At 47.3% G+C, this 18,491-nt stretch overlaps 2 protein-coding genes across 2 annotated transcripts in view; one reads left to right on the top strand and one right to left on the bottom strand.

Moving 5' to 3' along the window:
* Nucleotides 1-1,135, bottom strand: part of LOC101911460 (D-beta-hydroxybutyrate dehydrogenase, mitochondrial-like) — an 18,333-nt gene extending 17,198 nt beyond the window's left edge. The window contains exon 1 of the mRNA XM_055817048.1: nucleotides 998-1,135. Coding sequence (XP_055673023.1) covers nucleotides 998-1,117 — 120 coding nt within the window. The 5' untranslated portion in view covers nucleotides 1,118-1,135. The remainder of the gene's footprint in view (nucleotides 1-997) is intronic.
* On the top strand, nucleotides 1,120-18,491 carry BDH1 (3-hydroxybutyrate dehydrogenase 1). Its single transcript, XM_055817047.1, has 7 exons — nucleotides 1,120-1,256; nucleotides 2,406-2,537; nucleotides 6,198-6,270; nucleotides 7,970-8,080; nucleotides 13,398-13,539; nucleotides 15,098-15,250; nucleotides 16,644-18,491. The coding sequence occupies exons 2-7, from the start codon at nucleotides 2,455-2,457 to the stop codon at nucleotides 17,111-17,113; spliced, it is 1,032 nt and encodes a 343-aa protein (XP_055673022.1). The 5' UTR covers nucleotides 1,120-1,256; nucleotides 2,406-2,454; the 3' UTR covers nucleotides 17,114-18,491.

Here is an 18,491-nt window from a genome sequence, read left to right as displayed (position 1 = left end):
CAAAATTATACACATTTATTGCAAAAGAAGCTAAGGAAAGGGAAGCTACCTTTTTTGCCTGTCTCTCTGGACAACACAGAACCTGCCCTGCCTGCCCAGTATCTTTTACTGTGTCACTTGTTTTCTGGATTCCGCTCCATTTTATACCCTCCCCTGACCATCTGCTTGCTATCAAACAGATTAATTCACAGATGAGAGCAGATGTGCAGTAAACTTCACTTGATCCCCTTCACTAGAGCCAGGAAGTTGAGATTTTCAATCCCAGGAAAAGAAATTGAAAATATTCACTAACGGGAAGGTATTTTCTCAGGTGGGACAGGGATGGGGAACATCAGAGGGGCAGGGTGGATGGAGAAAGACTGAAGTGGGGGGTTGCAAAGAGGCCAAAGCTGTTATCTTGCGGTCTCAGAGGGGCTGGACTGAGCTGGAGGCCCAGGAGCAACATCATGTTCACTTGCAGCTTCTTCCCCCTTGCTGCAAAGTTGTCTGGGGCGTAAGCAAGAGCTGTGTTAGCTCCAATTCAGTGAAAGAACCCCGGACATTTTGTGTTATTTTGTGTTCTTTCTTAAAAGCATATAAAAGAGATTGATTATGCAATTCTGCCCCAATCACAGGACTTTTTTTTTTTTCTCCCTTATGCACATTTCCAGGTTTAGAGTGCTGGAACACAATCCACGCACCCACTGTCTCGTGAATCCCGTGAGGCAAAGCGGGGTTCCGCGGCGGCGGGCCCGGCAGCCCGCTGCCACACCGGGTCCGTGCCCGGCTCGGCACTTGGCCTCCGTGGCAGCGCCCGTGCGAGCACCCACCAGCCCGGCCGCCCCGCCGGGCAGCGCCGCCCGCTACTGCCGCAGCCCCGGCCCGCTGAGCCTGCGGCCGGCGGCACAGGCGGGACGGGAGGCGCGGCGCCATCTTGGGCCCCGGGGCAGCCTCCGCCGGCCGCCCCCCGGCGAGCCCCAGCAGGGGCCGAAGCCCGGCCCCTCACCGCGGTACTCACGGGCAGGGCGCGGCGGGCCCGCCGCGGCAGCAGCAGCAGCAGGAGGCGGCGGCCCAGGCACCGCCCGCCGCCCGCCAGCAGCAGCGCGGCGCCCAGCAGCAGCAGCGCGGCGCCCGGCATGGCCGCAGCCTATCGCCGCCGCCGCCCGCGCCCGCCCCGGCCCAGCCCCCGGCCCGCCCCCCGCCGCACCCCGGCTGCCGGGGCACCGGCCCAGCCTCATTCAAACGGCGGCAGCGCCAGGCGGGCCCGGCGGCTCCAGGTAACGCGCGGGCGGCTCCCTTCCGCCGCCCCGGGGCCTCCGCGGGAGGGGGGCGGCCGGATGGGGAGGGTCGCGGCGGCAGCGGCAGGCTGGGCTGTGGCTGCCGGGCCGCCGGGTGACCTTGCCCGCCCGGGAGGGGGACACACGATGGGGCAGGGTTGGCCGCGGCGGGGGGCGCCGGCATCTTCCCCCTGCATCCCGCCCCGCTCACCGCGCCGAGCGCCGTGAGCCCGCGGCAGCCGCGCCCCCGCCTGGGGCAGGGCCGGGCCGCCCCCCGCGGTGTGACCCGCAAAACGTGGCGTGGGCAGCGGCCGGGCGCGCCGAGTCGGTGAAACCCCCCGGATTCCTGGCGCGTACCGCCGGCGGCCAGCGCTGCGGAGCCCGGGCCGCCAGCTCGGGCCTCCCCGCCGCCCTCCGTGCGGTGATCCCGGCGGTTTCAGCCGGGGCCTGTTCCCCGCAGGCGCCGCCGCGCCCGGGCCTGGCGCGCACAGCCTGGCGGACAGGCACCGGCTTTACGCTGCTATTAAGAAGGCTGCAATTGAAGCCTCATTAGTTTTTTGTGTGCTGGATTGCCTTTATCCAAGATAAATACGACCGAAGCTAACTTTCTCAGCTTAACTCTCGTTCTTCAGCTTTTTTCACCCCGTAGTGAGTTTAATGGTGATTCCCTGTGCGTAGTCCGGTGTCGGCAGCCACTTAATTACAAATAAATATGTTTTTAATCACGTGGCCTGTAGGAGCTGTAAAGCCCAGGGATTGTTTTGGAAACGTGTAGCATAACATCACCCATGACTTCAAGTGAACTACGTGAAATAATTTTAAAGTAAAACAGAACTTCAAGTAATGTATTTCATCTAAGTACCTTAATTTTTAGCTGTTGCAGAGAATATAGGTAAAGATGCATTAAAGAAGGAGAGATTTAAATTTCCTTTAAATGCCTCCCAGCTTGTCAGTTTACTTATAATCTTTTTCCTTATTTAAAAGCATTTTGGGATGGTTGAAGGTTGAGCTCTTTATCTCCAGTGTGAGGGACTGCAAGGGGGAAAGATGAGTTCCTTTGGACTTTATTTTCTTGTTGAAATACATCAAGTCAGCATGACTTACGAAATAATTGAGCAACTAAAACAGAGGTGCTATGTTGTATTGCAGAGTTAAAGGAGAACAGTCTTGCTGTTGGTAGAGCGTGTTAACTGAAAGCATGTTGGCTACCAAGCTGTCCCGGCCTCTCCTGAACTTCTCTGTGAAAGCCCTGAATTTCAAGGGCCCACGGAATGGCTTCAGGTAAGTAACTTGGTGGAGAAGGAGTGAGGTCTTACACTGAGGGCTCATTTGATTTCAGTGGGACAGTTTATTTACAGAATCTCAAGATGGCTGAGGTAGGAAGGGACCTCTGGAGGTCGTCTGGTCTAACATCCCTGCTCAAGCAGAGCCTCCTAGAGCTGGTTGCCCAGGACTCTGTCCAGACAGCTTTTGAATAGCTCCAGGGATGGCGACTCCACAACCTGCCTGGGCAGTCTGTGCCAGTGCTCAGTCATTGAGCTGAGCACAGAGGAGATGGACTCTCTGCGCAAGGAGGGGTTGGCAACTTTTTTTTTTTTTTTTTACACTTGGACAATTATCTCCAGTCAAAAGGGGGTTGAGTAAAGCATTAATTCAGTGTCAAGCAAGGATTTATTCCTGAATATCAGCAAGTAGACTTCGTTGCAGTACAAGAAACTGTCATATGTTTCTATCACTTCATTAAAGAGGCAATGAATCACATGAAATGAGAAAGTTGAGAGGGAGGGTTTTAGTGAGAAATGGAGGTGGGCTGAGTAATGAAGCTAGGTTTTTTTGCTGAACATGAACAGAAAATTTCCTGTCTAATTCAAATTCCTAGCTCTGAAAAAATACCTTTTATATTGATATATGATGAGAACCCTACTAGCCCAAACTTGGAACCAGTTGAGGGCTTTCACTGGCTTTGCTTTAGAGCAGGGTTCCTGAACAGTGGTGCGTGAACAGCTGTTTAAAAGTGGCTTAGAGCCCGCTAAGTGAGAACTGCCACCTCCAGTGTTGTTCTACTGCTGTTGATAGTGGTGTCCATCACCATCAAGGATGGCTCCCATGACAGGCAGTTGTAGAGACTGAAGATAACCAAGCTGTTAAAGATTTCTTATGCAAACAGCTGTAGACCTTTTATCTCCTGTTTACTCCACACACACCAGCAACTAAGTACCATGCACACTAAGTACCTCTATCTCACCTGGTTCCTGCCCTGCCCTGCCAATGGGATGAGGAGGAGGGCTGGGAAAAAGGAAAAAAGGTTAACCCCGTGGGTTGAGATGAGAACAGTTTAATAATGGAAATAATAATAACAATAATAATAAAACATAATCATAATGAAAAGGGAGACAACAAAGAGAGAAATAAAACCCAAGAAAGCCAAGTGATGCACAATACATTTGCTTACCACCGACTGATGCCCAGCCAGTCCCTGAGCAGCGATCAGCCCCTCCCAGCCAACTCCCCCTGGTTTATATGCTGAGCATGACATTCTATGGTATGGAATATCCCTCTGGCTAGTTCAGGTCAGCTGTCCTGGCTGTGCTCCCTCCTGGCTTCTTGTGCACCTTCCTTGTTGGCAGAGCATGGGAAACTGAAAAGTCCTTGACTTCAAGTAAGCCCTACTTAATGCACTGATGTTTTAGCTGTTGCTATTAACATATTCTCACAGTAAATCCAAAACCACAGCACTGTACCAGCTACTAGGAAGAAAATTAACTCCATCCCTGCCAAAACCAGGAGAACACCAGAGCTGCACTGGCAGGAATCTGCTGTGGCCTTAAGTATACAAATGATTTATTTATTAACTTAAGAAAAAAAAATTCAACATATTCTTTTTTTTCTTCTTTTGTTTTGTGTGTTTGTGCTTTGTGCATCTTGTACTCGGCGCAAGAATGTGTTGTATTTTTTGAAGCACCCACAAGCTGCTAAACCTTGAATGGAAATCCAACTGTTCATCTGAAAGACAGTGTTGTCACTATACCAGTATCTGAATGCATTGAAGTAGCATTTATATACTTGGTTCTTCAAGCTGAGGACTGCCTTTTTTGGTGTAACTGAACAAAACCAAATGCATGGTTATAAGCACAGATTCAGTTCAAGGACCATTTGTGCATTTAAAAAGTCTCAGTTGCGGTCTCTAGAATTCAGTCATGCAGAATGACAAAAGTGGCTTGTGGTACATTAGTGTACTGGGCAGGGGCTAACATCGCATACGCTTCGTAGCTGTTTCCTCTGATGGCATTCCTGCTGATCAGCAGCCAGCATCTATTTTATGCCCTTGCCTTCAGGTCAAGGTAGGTAGAATGTCAAGTACTTATTCTGTAGAGGTTATTGTGAATGGAGTGCAGCAAATCTGTTCTGCAGTGAAATAACATGACCAGATATGACACTGAAAAATAAAACCCAAGTTCTTGCAGCTAAAAAATGTTATGAACATTTCTGGGCACTGTGCGGCACACTAAGAAGCTTATTGTTGAGGTAAAAGTTCCAAGCCAGGATTGCAGGTCAGTGGTGTTAACACAGACTTTTCCTGCGGACTGACTTTTGCAGCAGTTAAATTAGCAGCTATTTCAGGAGCAGATTGGGCTTGTGACACTCAAAGTTAGAAAAAGAGCTAAACTGTTGCAGGAAGGTGAGTGGATACTGTTAGCTGAATATAAATCTGCTCCTTTCCCATCTGGTTGAAAGCCTCTGCCCTAGCAGACCCTTTTTTTAGCCTTGTTTTCCCAAGACTCAGAGGCCAGAGTGTCTGCAGATTGCTGTTCAGTGTAGCACAGGTCACCCTGGGAGTGCCTGGGATGTCTGAGCAGGAGATAATTGTGAATGATTATGCAAATTTACTTAGAAGAGCAGCCTGGAAGATTAGCTGTGCTGAAGGATAGATGTTGTTAGAGGAGGCAAAGGGTAGGGGAAGGCCAGAAGGCTCTGGGAGGGCAATGCAAAAAAAATGCCCAAAGCAAAAATGAAAAAGCTGATATAGTCCAGAGAAGTGGCTGTCGAGGCCAGAGGCTAGGGTCCTGAGGTCGCACTGGTGTGTTGTCTAGGCCCAGTCTTTGTGAATGATGACAAGACCTAAGACAGCATGATGCTACTGGTAGCATAGCTTTTCTAAATAGAATCTCGCTCCCTGGAAGGCATTGTTGCTTTGCTGTGGTCTGTCTTTGTAAGCACTTACATAAGTGTTTACATAAACCACAAGGTTTACCTTCCTGGGAGTCAGACATACTATGCCAAGGAGCTTCAGATGTGCATGGCAGGTATTGCTCAAAGACACAGTGTCTCAAACAGTTGCAAAGGGGGGATATAAAATCTATGAGTATCTAGTGGATAGGCACTGCAGAGTAAGAAGCGTCACCCAAGATGATGGAAAGGTAGAGCTGTGTGTAAAAGCACTGAGACAGACCCAAGCAAATTCAACCTGAGGCTGGATATCAGAGACAATGCCACAGCAGAATACTTTCATCAGACAAAAGAATAACTTCCCATACCCCAGCTATGTGCGACTCTTAAGTGAGAGTGTTGTTGCTGTTGGAAATAGAAACACCATACTGCCTGTACAAGTGTATACCACCATTTGTGGGTGGAGGGAACTCTGTGCCAGACCAGGAGCTATTTTAGAATTCTTGGTAATATCCAGACAGCTTCTGCAGCTGGCAATAGCACTAAGGTCTTCAGAGAAACAAATGTTTCATACTGTAGGAAACACATAGGCTCAGACTTAGGAGAACTGTAGACTGGATTCTGTCATCTCAATTGACAATCTACATCATGTACATAGGCAACACTACATTAAGTGATGTGTAATTTTCATGTGTGTGCTGCAGCACCAGGATATGGATAAGTTATTCCATGCCTGATTTTTCTGTTTTTTTTTTTTGTTTTTTTTTTTAACAGGCCAGTGCAAAGATTTTGCTTCCCTCTCTTGTCCCCATATGACAGCCGCTCTTATGCAAGTGAAGTTGATCAGGTGAGTGTGATTGTGACTTCCAGGAACTAGTTCTGCTAAGCTGGGGTTTTAAAATCCATGAAGCCTGGTGACCAAATTTGTCTTTCCAGTTTGCCAGAAAGACTCTGAGCTGGACCTCTTGAACATACTCCACATTCTTTCCTAGCATAGAGCTTCCATTGACGTAGCACAGTACATGCTGCTAAGGATGGAAATAAACAATCAGACTACTGGGTTTTTTCTATTTTTGGAACTCACACAGCAGATGAAATCTTCCACCTTAGAGTGGAGGGAATTTGCATGACAAAATCTTAATAAAGCACTCTTGTGTGGAGTATGGTTGTGTAAAGAGATGTAAATAAACCATAAGTCCTCATCTCTTGATCTGGAGAGTAGTCCTCTTTAACAGCCCTCTGCTTGAAGGTGCTAGCTGGCCAGGAAAGGTGCCAGGCAAAGGGAAGATGGATGTTTTGCCCTCTTGTCTGTCTTGTGGCACAGTACTCAGCACTGTGACAGTACTAGAGCATGTATATCTAGCTCTGTAACCCTAGGACAGCGTCTCAGAGTAATTTAGATATGGCCCTTGCATTGCTGCTGGGCTTCCAGTGTGACCCTGATCAGTCCCTGTGTATGCTGGAGAAAACCAAATTTCTAGTTTGTCAGATAAGGTGGAATGAATTGTAAGTAATTACCTAATCCCACCCACAGCAGCACCCTGCTGCATCTGTACTTGTTGCTGCCGGACTGTTTGATACACCAGGCAGTTTTTAAACATGTCACTTAACTGCTGCCTGCGTTTGGGTTAGAAGAAGGGGGTTGAAGAAGGAAGTAGGTATACTTCTATTTAAGTTGTAAGTTGGAAAAATAAGACAACCAAAAAACAAAGACTGATGACCAACTGGTCTTAATTTCAAATATTAAGCCCACTTAATTCTGCTTAGCTTTTAAAACTTGATACTGGAGGGTTTATGTGCTAGAGAGAAAGATGAGCAAGCAGTCAGTGAGGTTGTCCCATATCCTTTCTTCAATCAGATGATCTTCATCATGTTCTCCTGCCTGCTTTGAACGTGTAGGAGTGTTGCAACACAAACACCAGTAGGCTGCAATAAGGCTTTACCGTTGGTCAGATGCTACTGTCTGTGCTGGACCACCTTCCTCCAGAGACCAGACCACCCTGCTCTTCCTCTCTGCCTCGCTGCCGCCCCCCCGTCCTTAGGGCTATTTAACTACTTAGCAGAACGAGCTACAGCTGCATATCATCCATGTCAATCAACCCACTGCCTCTGAGGCGAGGCCACAGCTGCATGTTATCAATGCTAATCAACCCACTGCCTTCATTCCTTTACGTAGGAACAGTTCCTACTGAAAGGAAAAAATGTCTTGGGAACTGTCTGATGTATTTTCAGATTTTAGGATTTATGTGAACTGCTGGATAATGGTGGTTTGATTGGTCACTTTTCCTTGGGAGCTTGTTGCCTGAGGTGCTGAACTTCTCTTTGTGCTGGGAGGACAGTGCTCCTGCCTCACTGGAGTGAAGTCTGTATGAAACCTTCATTTCTTGTCTTCAGGAGGCACTGGGTGGCAGTAGCTGGCAACGAGTGTACAGAACGTCCCTGGAACGGGCTGCTCCCGGCCAAGGACATGGTTTTGTTCTGTGCACTGCAAATCACTGATTTCAAATACTCTATTTCAGTGCATTTTGTTCTGTTTTGTTTTGCAGATTGGCAGCAGAGCTGTGCTTATAACAGGTTGTGACTCAGGGTTTGGATTTGCCTTGGCCAAGCACCTGCATGCCAAAGGCTTCGTTGTTTATGCTGGCTGCCTGCAAAAGGTAGGGAAAACAAAAACTCTATTCTTCACCTGTGGCACGTGTGCAGACATGTAGCAAATCCAGTCTTCCTTCTTTACTTTGCACACCTTTCTGCCGAGGAGTGGGAAGGCGGTTGGTAGCCCAAAGGGAAAGACACGGGTTCTTGAATTTTATAGAACATAACCTGGTCTAGACCAGAACCGGCACTAAATGGTATCTAGGCAGGTTCTTATCTGCATCATAATGTTGAGGTTTGTTCCATATCTGATGGACTGGAACCCAAATCTAATTTTATGTGCTTATTCATAAGCAAGTTTTGGGATCAGGTTGAGTCTGGACCTCTGGCCCTGCTCTTAGACTGTACATATTTATGCAAGGTTTATTTTGATTAATTGTGACATACAGCAAGCTACCAGTGATATTTATAGCATGTGGTAGGAGTGTATTTTTCTATATTTATGAGTATAGCCATGCCTCAGTGTGTATTGAGGGTCTTCTGAAACTGCTGTGAAGGTGGTAAGAGCTCCCCTAGTGCGAATACGAGCAGAATCAGGCCACAAATAGCTTAGTGATGCAGTCTTGGTGCACTCTCCAGGGGCGTTCTGTACAGCAATCAGAGATGCCTGGCCACGGAGAATAGGAGAGGGCTTTAGCTTCTCTCTCTTTATGAAGCATTGCGTTTTCTTAACTGCGTGGCCATTTCCCAACAGAAACAACAGAAACTTCTTGGGATATCCTGGGATGGGTCAGTTATTTTGATCCTTATCTTTTAGCTCACTCATCAAGATGCATAAATGCATCTTGAATAGATATATTATTTAAAGAGAATTTGCCAGGTGTTTTTTAATGTTATCAATACTCGTTCTGCTATCAATTTTTCCATTATGATGAAGTTTTGCTTAAATTATTAGTTTCTTTCAGCTGCTTTTTTTTTCAAGAGAGAAGTTTGTGTTTCGCTAACTCTGTCCGTTGTGGTTTCAGCTTTGGATCAAGGGTTTTTTTGTTAACCTGGGCTCCCTCTACAGGCTTCACAGCAGAACAAGACACAAACTGCTGCTTTTCAGAAGGTGTCAAGAGAGGGTAGATGAGTACTTTTTTGGCAGATGTTTCTACTCAGCTTTTGTAACTGAAGATCAACATTAGAGAATATAAGAATGCTGCAGACTTAAAAACCACTGTTTAGAATAATAGCCTGTCTCTGTGTTGACAGGAACAAAAAATTTCAGAGCTGCAAAGTTACTTCTGGGTTTCACTTCCTCTCTCTGAGCTGCCAGAAAGACCTGATTTTCAGTAAACATGTCTTTAACTGTCACTGAAACCTCCCTTCCATTTTGGTGTCTTCAGTACTCATTCTACTGAATGCATCTTAGTGCAAAATCTTGGCCTCTGACAATTTTAGCATAAACTGACATGCAGCAACATGCCAAGACTTTTAGGCTTTCATCAATATTTATTTTCTTGCCAAAAAATCAGCAGAAAGCTTTGCTATATAACTGTGTAATTAAATACTGGTTCTTTAGCTGAACTCACATCCCATGTTCCCAAATCTGTGTGACACTGGCAAGACTGGTAACAGCTGTTGTCATCACAAAACTACCATAAAATGCCAAAGCTCCTTAGTTAACAGGTTGGCTGATGTGTCTTCAGGCCATATACTTTATGTAGAACTGCTTTGTAGAACTAAAACAAGTCCAGAAGACTGAGCTGGTTTTTCATTGTGCCACAGGTTTCACTAGCAAAACCATAATCGGAATTCTGCTCAGAGTGTACTTATTGCTGTACTGATTTTAGGGGCAGAAAAAGCCTGGTGTGTTTTTAGATGCTAGGTAGAAGTGGAGGCAGAAATAAGAAGTATCATCTTTAGCTTGGGTATGTTTGACCTAGCCCTGACAGAGACGAAATGACTATGAAACTTGGGTGTTATTTTCATGCGACTGTTTTTCACAGCACACCTGCACATCGGAAGGATACTCCAGCTTGGGGAGCCATTGTGACTTCAGGATATACACTGTTCTTAGGAACATTACATCCTTAATGCAGATTAAAAGTGTGTGCAGTGCTGACTCCTCATCAGGAAAAGTTTCCTAGAGTGGCCAGATCCTGAGCGCCTGATTGTATTTTTACTGAAGGAAACCTGAGAGGTGCTTAGAGTCACAGCTGAGGAGAGCCCAAGGATGGTTCTGTGCTAACAGTGTGCTGTTTCACAGTTTCATCCTAACATTTTCACTGGCAAATATATTCATGTGAGAGTTGTGTTGATGCTTCATTGCCAAAAGACAGCAGTAGACTGGATCCGGTGAACGATCACGCTGCAGCTGTCTTATTTTTATCTCTCTGGTTAATAGCTGGAGGAGCCAGCTGACACAAGATGAAGAAGGTATTTTTCCATCAGTATCCGTTACCAGCAGACATATGTGATGCTTGTCACGGCTGTCAGGAGTGTCGTGGAACCCCTGTTTGCTTTGCTTTGTGTGCTTAGGCCTGTTGTGGTTGGCAGGGGGATGAGAAGGCAGAGGTTATCTGAGCAAGCCAGCATGCAGGTCAGTTACCGTAGGCCTCAATTGTATGAATTGTATTTTGATTTTTTTGTAGTAGAGAACAAAACAAATCTGTCTAACTGGTGAAAATTATTTTGGATATTTAAATAGCCAAAAATACGTAATTAAGTGAAATGCATTTTCTTTCAGTTTTTGGACTCAAATTTGGCTGACTGCTTGGCATCAATGCAAAGCTAATACTGTACAGATTGCTTAACAAGAGCGCTCAGAGCCACAGGGTGTTACGTAGCACTTCAGGGGCACACTGATAAAGATATAAGCTGAAGCACATGAGCCCCAGAGGACAACCATGGAAAGCGGAAGATGAGGCAGTGGTGTGCTTTTTCAGTATGCAGTAGTTGGGTCCTCTTATCCTCTTGCCGTGGGGATAGTGGACCCTGGGGTGTAGCTTGAGAAGGTCCTTCCATTGCTGCGTATGGGCCTGGGGGTTGTGGGACAGGCAGCGTCCTGTGCCAGGAGAGCATGACACAATCCTAAGGTGCCTGACTTAAGTACACCCATCTGCCTTTTCTGAAGAGCCAAGGGAATGACCCTGCAGGTCCGGGTTAATGCCTCGAGTCCAACACTTGGCCAGGATCCCAGCCCCAAGGGTCCCTGTCCAAGCTCTCAGCTAGCTGCACGTGGCTGGGAGGCCAGGAGGGATGTTGACTTGCTGAGCCAACCGTGTAAGGGAGGAAGAAGTGGATGCTGTGATGGTCCCAGTAGAGCTTATGGGGCCTCTGAGGCTGGTGTGTTGCTGCGGCCCAGAGATTTTTTTTTTAGCACCTTGCAGACCTGGGGTCAGGGAAGGAAGCTCCTTGGCTTTATTGTTCTTCCTCTTCCCATTAGCTATACCTGCTGTTTTCAAGGGACTTGCATGCTTGCATTTGCTGATTCCCTGTTGGCATTCAGTGCTTTGCCATGCACACTGCCTGTGGCACCACAGCGCTTTTGAGTGAGCGGGAAACTTAGCACACAACTTTTATTTTCAGTCGCCATAAAACCAAACACCACTAAGCTATGCATGGGACTTTTAACTGCTCCATTTTGTATGCAGCATGCTTCCGTGTGAAGAGAGTGCAGTAGATGCCTTCTCTTTAGGACAGGCACTAACTGGTATTAGCAGTCTGTGGTGGAATAAGGAAGGGTGGAAAAGAAGACAGAGCAGGCATCAGGTACTTAAGTTAGTGAGCTGTCTGTAAGTGCAGTGGATAAGCCCAGGAATGAGAAGAGCCAGGAGGAGGGTTTTTTGGAAGACAAGTGGCACAAAGATGGGGACGTATGGGTACCCTTATGCGGTCTCTAAAGCATGGTGTCTGAAGGGAATTCTTGCTCAGGGGGGCAAATGAGCAGCCTCGGTTCAGACTGCAGAGATGAACATCATCTTGTTGACAACTGACTGCTGGCAGTCTCTGACGGGGAGCACCTGTGGCTTGAGGTGTTTAGGACAATCTAATGTCATTCAGCAGTCAGGAAACAGCCCTGCTGTGAAGAACTGGCCTGTTCCAGGTCAGAGGAAAAAAAGTGTGTGTGTTCAAAAAAGCCTCATCTGCCAGGAGTGAAGAGCACTCCAGTTTTTGCCAGCTGATGCTGACACAGTAAGTGGAGCTACCTGGAGGGTTGAGTGGTGGGGAGAGAAGAGCTGAGCAGCCGTCAGATGATCCTGTGGGACACGGTCCGTGTCTAGCCTGTTAACGGGGGGTAAAAGACTTCCAGTGAGGGATGATGTTGAGGGGACAGAGGAAGTTTCTTACAGTAGAGAATGTTCCCCAAAGGTGATTTTTCAGAGCTAGACCTCACCGTCCTCTACAAAAGTACCCTGGAGTGGCGAGCACAGTCCAGTAGCTTACAACCATGGCAGCACTTCAGGGGTGATCCCAAACTCACGGTAATGTCCCATGTCTGTGTCACGGAAGCACCATAGCCAGGCTCCCTGGCTGTGATGGGACTAGCTCTGGGCATGGCAGCCTTGTTCACAGCATCTGGCCCGTGTGAAAGGTATCTCAGGGGTTTGCTGCAGTTAACCGGATGGGATGTGAGTGGGTGTGTATATACTGGGGGAATCTTGTTCTGAGGTGGAAAAAAAGGAGAAGAGATAGAAAATGGGAGAGAGAAGAATCTCATGGGGCGAGGCAGAGAAGAGAGCAAGATGCTGGAAAAGAAGCTGGGCAGAATTGATAGCAGGCAAGGTGGACAGGCACTTGATGATGGGACTCTGTAGGAGTCCCTTGGAGGCAGAAGGTAGGTTTCAATGCAGTGGGAGCTGTGTGTATTGATCAGCTGAAGGGAGAGAGCAGTAGTCCCTCCTCTAGGACCGTCACTCCCAGAGCTGGCAGTGTGACTGAGAAACACGTGCAACATACATGTGCAGCCACTCACCGGCTGTTCTATACCGTACCTCCACCAAGCTATTTGCTGTGCCACATACGCAAGCCAAAGTGAGGATGGCAGCACATTCCCACCACTGTGGCAGTGGGGCATAGCTTCATCTCAGGAGCTTGTACTGGGCAGGGGTTGCCTTGCTGGGGCAGATCCAGCTTTGGCTGCTTTCTTGGTGGCTGAAGCAGTTTGTACCAGCTGAGTCGGCGGCAGGTCTCGTAGTCAGATGGAGATGCTCAAGGAATGGTGTTCTGCAGGAGCAGCCCTGTCTGTTCCTCTTCCTCTTAGAACTGCAGGACTGTCCTGATTATTCTGTGACTGCCCTGTGCACTCTGTTTTGCTTGATTTGATGGTTGCTATGCATTTGACATTCTAAACAAGTTCTTTGGCTGGATTCAAACCAGTGCTTTCCTTCCCTCCAGGACACGGGAGGTGGTGGTTCCAAGGATCTGGACAACATGAACAGTGATCGAATGAGAACTGTCCAGCTTAATGTCTGTGACAGCAAAGAAGTGGACCGAGCAGTGGAGCACGTGAATAACAGCCTGGAGGACCCAGAGAAAGGTAGGTGCATGCAGAAGTTTCTAAGGACTTCGGTGGCAGAAGCTCCCTCAGCTGGGCTCTGAGAGCCTTTTCAGGGCATATTTCAAAAGCTGAGCATGTGATTGAAGGCCACAAAGCTTTGAGAGGCAGCAGTGCAGAGCAAATGGCCTGTTAAATGTTGTGCAGTATCAGAAGGCAGCTTCCCACTTAAGATGGCATCTACAAAGAAAACTGCTTTTTTCTCTGCTAGCTGCTATAGGGACATGAGCAGAAATCAGGGTGGTTCAAGGCCCTGGGATTAGCACTTTATTCCTGTGACCTGAAGTTGGTAGTGACTCTCTTTATGTTGTAAAACCTGCCCTGAGGATCGGGGATTAGCAATGGCAATGTCTCCCCCAAGCTTTCAAAAGGCAAAGGAATGGAGAGGTTTTCCAGAGGATTTCCCACGAAGCCAGCAGTGTCGTTAATGCCATTGCAGATATTACCATACAACTTTCAGAGTTCAGGGGGTTGCTGTAACTGACTTTCTTGGCCTGCCTACCTCATGCTGCTGAGGTGATGACAGCAGATTCTGCTCCAGTACTGTGAAAATCCCAGTTGCTCGTGCACTCTTGAAACTTTTCCACCCTTTGGTGAACTACATTTTTCCCCTTCAGAACATCCACACTTCAGCACATGAAGGTTATTTAAAAGCAGAACAATCAGTAATGTTTTATTTTGGATTTTGCATAAACCTATTTCTTTTTCTTTATATATAATTTTTATGTAAGGATCTTCTATATAAATTGAGTTTTCTAGCCCTGTATTCTCAAGCATAGGCCAGGATGAAGTTGCCTTTTCTGGGCTGCTTCTGAGAATGCAGATCTGGACAAGTCAGTCAACAGATAAGAGTGAATTTTTCTAAACAGCAGAGCGAAGCCATCCCAGATGTTTTTTAGTCTGTTTCCTGTGCAATTAGAATATTATATAAAGTGAATTAATTTAATTCCAAATTCCTTTTTTATCTTTTTCATTTCCAAATGAGTTGGTAGCTTTGCTTGTTGCCATCTTGGTGGCAGCAGAATAAAAGGGAGAGGCCGTGGCATGAATGCCCAGCCATGTCTACCCGTGCCCACATCCCGATTGTCAGCATTGCAGACATTCTAGTTCTTGTGGCGACACAAGGGACTGTACTTTGAAGGAATTACTCTTTTGTTTCTTACAGTGCCTCTCCTATTCTTATTATTTGCATTTAGGGATTATATGTCGCTTCTTTTAAAATATTACAACGGACAAAAAGAAAATGGGAAGGAGAACAGCTTAGACAAGGCTGAAGTTCTCTGCTGGCTCAGAACATCCTGGGAAGCCTTATTCATGGTATTTTGTGGTTGCAGTGTTGGGCAGTACAGGCAGACCCTGACGGCGGTTATATTTGCTCAGGAGACTGAAGTTCACTCTGGACTCTCTTCTGTCTGGCTTCCATCATTACAAGTTGTAATGAAAAGGTTGTGTGGTTCAGTAATGTATTAGCAAGGTCTTTTCCAAGCTGCTCTCATTAGTCTCACAGAGGGAAAGCTTTCTGCTTGATTTTGTTTTCTAGGGCTCTGGGGGCTGGTTAACAATGCTGGGATCTCCACATTTGGGGAAGTAGAGTTCACCAGCATGGACACCTACATGGAGGTAGCTGAAGTGAACCTGTGGGGGACCGTGCGAACCACCAAGGCTTTTCTCCCGCTCATCCGGAGGTCAAAGGGTGAGTGATCTCCTCTTGACTGGCACTCCCTGGAGCAGGTCCCTGTGTCTTGTTCTGTTAGAGGCCAAAAGGTCTGTTGTGCTTCTCTCCTCACCATTGGCCACCTTCATACCTTTGCAGACGGGATGTGACCCACAGCATACACACAAATGACAGATTTCCTAACTGCTCTGGGTTACACAGCAAGGCAGCAGTCCTGAAAACTGGTTATTATTTCTCTTTCCCATCTGTACTGCCTTCTCCTGCAGCATCCCACTGAAGATCTAATCTGTCATGCCTTCTTTTACCTGTTCAGAAGCTGCATCTCACCACAAATTCCAGTGCCAGGAGCAATCTTTCCCTCTATACAAAAACCAGCTGTGGCAGTGCTGGCAGGGTGGGCAGCAGCATGCACTATGACATATTTCTTCCAGGGAAGTTGTCAGCCGTGTGTTGTGTTACTTCGGGAGTTTGTAACTTACAGGAGGTGGGGTTTGTACAGCAAAGGAATGCAGACCTCGAGCTTGCACAGGTCTTGGCATAAAGGAGCAAAAGCTTTCCTGTACTGGGGCCAACTACCTGACTAAATGAGAGTGGTTTTTACTGTTGAGGCATCCACAGAGATAACAATGTTGTTCTGTGCTGTGTGTGGCCCAGAGAGCATTTCTTCCACCATGTAAGGGTAGCCACTTCTGTGGCCAGAGTTGCTCTTTCTAATGCAACTTGGCAGTGAGCACTGATAGAAAGTGCAGAGAGCTGCAACCTGTGATTAGGCCGCAGCATCCCCACTCTCTTACCAGCATTCTCCCCAGCCAATATGTATGGCTTCTGGAGAGCAGAAAGACCCCAGCTCTGTCCCTGGAGCTATAATCTAGCTGTCACACAGAAAAGCGTGCAGTGCACTTAGACTGCTCTGCCCCTTAGTGGTACAGAAGCAATCTGTTCCCTTTCAAGAGGCAGACACTAAAAGCCACCATTGGGCTCCTGGATTTTCTGCCTTTGACTTGCAAATAAAGAAGCTCAGCCTTGGTGCTAGAGGCTTTCTTTGCTGCTGCTTCTTCTTGTCTGGGCTCAGCCCTGATTGCTGCCGAGCAATCCTGTTTCCCACCATGCAGGCTCTGTCCAGCCTCTTCCATGTTTCCCGCAGCACTGAGCTTTGTGTGTCACCATGTGCCTGTTCCTTCAGGTATTATGAGCCGGGGAGCACAAGCAATGGGCTTGTTCTCCCACCTGAAGGCCGTTGCATAGGACAGCGGTGCTCAGGTGAGCCGCGGGCAGATCTGCCAGGCAGCCCTTCCAGATGTGCAGTGGGCGGGCGGCTGCATGTTCAGGAATCTGTTGGGTGGTGCGTGTCAGGTATCTGCTCTGGATGAGGTGCCACCGCTGAGCTGTGCTTTGCCTGGCCTGTGCCTAGGTCGTGTGGTGAACATCAGCAGCATGATGGGTCGGATGGGCAGTCCTGCCCGGTCACCGTACTGCATCACCAAGTTTGGCGTGGAAGCCTTCTCTGACTGCCTGCGGTATGAAATGCAGCCCCAGGGCGTGATGGTCAGCATCGTGGAGCCTGGCAACTTCATAGCTGCCACCAACTTGTACAGCCCCGAGCGAATCAAAGCCATAGCTGACAAAATGTGGGATGAGCTCCCTGAGATAGTGCGCAAAGACTATGGCAGGAAGTACTTTGATGAGCAGGTCAGCAAGATGGAGACGTACTGCAACAGCGGCTCGACAGATACCTCGCCGGTCATCGAAAGTGTCACCCATGCGCTCACCTCCACGACCCCCTACACCCGCTACCACCCCATGGATTACTACTGGTGGCTGCGCATGCAGATCATGACGCACATGCCCGCTGCCATTTCAGATCGGCTCTATGTTTATTGAGGCCTCACACTCCCAGGCTACCCAGGTGGGAAATTTGTTTTAAAGAGAGCATCGTACACACTTCCCATTAGTCCTTTTTAAATTTTTCTAACCTCAATTCATAGTACTGTATTTTAGCTCTAAAGGGTTCATTTAAACATCTGACATAACCTAAAGGGCAGTAATCTGCAGGGGGTGCTTCATGGGCAGGAATATGTTATGTTTGTGCAGGAACGTTGATTCTTTGCTATTTATTTCATGTAATCCTTTTTTGGTTTTTTCACCTCAAATACCAGTTATAATAATTATTTAAACTACAATTGCTCTGAAATGTTTTCAGAATAATTTCTGCTGATGGCTGAGCACAGTCTTCACAATTCCTGCCTAGGATGCAGCCTTCACACCATAAGAGTCCCTCCATGCTGTAGCAGCAAACTGCTGCCTCCTCGTGACAGAGCGTCCAACAGGCTTTTCTAGGCCTGGTTACAGTAGCCCAAGCCAGAGCAGAAACTATTTTGATTTGGGGATCAGAACTCAAAATGCTCGAGATGCTGAAACTGAGCAACTGACCCTGTCCCTTTGTCTCTTTGAACTATGCTGATGAAACCTTAGAGAAAAGGAACCAGTCTGCTTTTTTTGCATGCTTTCTTGCAAAGGAGTTCAATGATCCAGGGACTCAATCCTGCAGACCTTTCCCACAGGAATTTCTTATTCATATGAGCATTCCCATGAGTGTGAGCAGCTTTACGCACAGGACTGCAGGCGTCAGGATTGGCCTGTAGTAACATTTCTCTTCCACAGTAATTGCACATCAACTCCAGACTTAGCTTGGAGAAGAGTTTCACTCCAGCTCCTATAATTTGTGAGGATCACTGCTGAGTAGAGGGAAGCAAAGAGGGTTATAGTCACATCAGTGAATGTTATTTTTACCAGGGACCTCAGTTACACTGAAGTATTTGTACGGCATCTTGCACAGAGGGGCCTTAACCCTGACCAGGGTCTCTAGGCAGAATTGTGGTGCAGGTGATGATAACAATAGTAACTTTCATTGAAGGATTCACTGAGCTGAAATGCATCTAACGACACAAATCTAACAATGTCCATAACAATAAAGTTAACTTCAAGAGCAGTTTAATTTCCGTGATGGTTGTTTACATGTCTGAGAAACATTTGTTTTGTACTGTAAGAAAAGAAAAGGGAAAAAAAAAAAAAAAAGAGCCTTTCATGGGGAATGCAGAAGGAGTTACTTTTTTTAAGCTTGAAAGGCAAAAATAAAAAGTAATTAAAATAACCATTGTTAGTGAAGTTAAAAAGAAGGGATCTCATGTGCTCTAGTAACATACCGTGACGTGATCAAACTCCTTTGGCTTAATAAATGTATACGTGAATGGTAACAAAA

Source organism: Falco peregrinus, chromosome 12 (assembly GCF_023634155.1).
Source record: "Falco peregrinus isolate bFalPer1 chromosome 12, bFalPer1.pri, whole genome shotgun sequence".
NCBI classification, from domain to species: domain Eukaryota; kingdom Metazoa; phylum Chordata; class Aves; order Falconiformes; family Falconidae; genus Falco; species Falco peregrinus.
Note: the sequence above shows the minus strand (reverse complement) of the source record. Positions and strands in the feature narration are given on the sequence as shown.

Bases quoted from the DNA above. Each gene is read 5' to 3' on its own strand.
- BDH1 (XM_055817047.1), top strand. From the start codon at position 2,455: ATGTTGGCTACCAAGCTGTCCCGGCCTCTCCTGAACTTCTCTGTGAAA. The intron at 6,271-7,969 runs GTGAGTGTGATT...TTTGTTTTGCAG, and splicing joins ATGCAAGTGAAGTTGATCAG to ATTGGCAGCAGAGCTGTGCT. The intron at 13,540-15,097 runs GTAGGTGCATGC...TTTGTTTTCTAG, and splicing joins CCTGGAGGACCCAGAGAAAG to GGCTCTGGGGGCTGGTTAAC.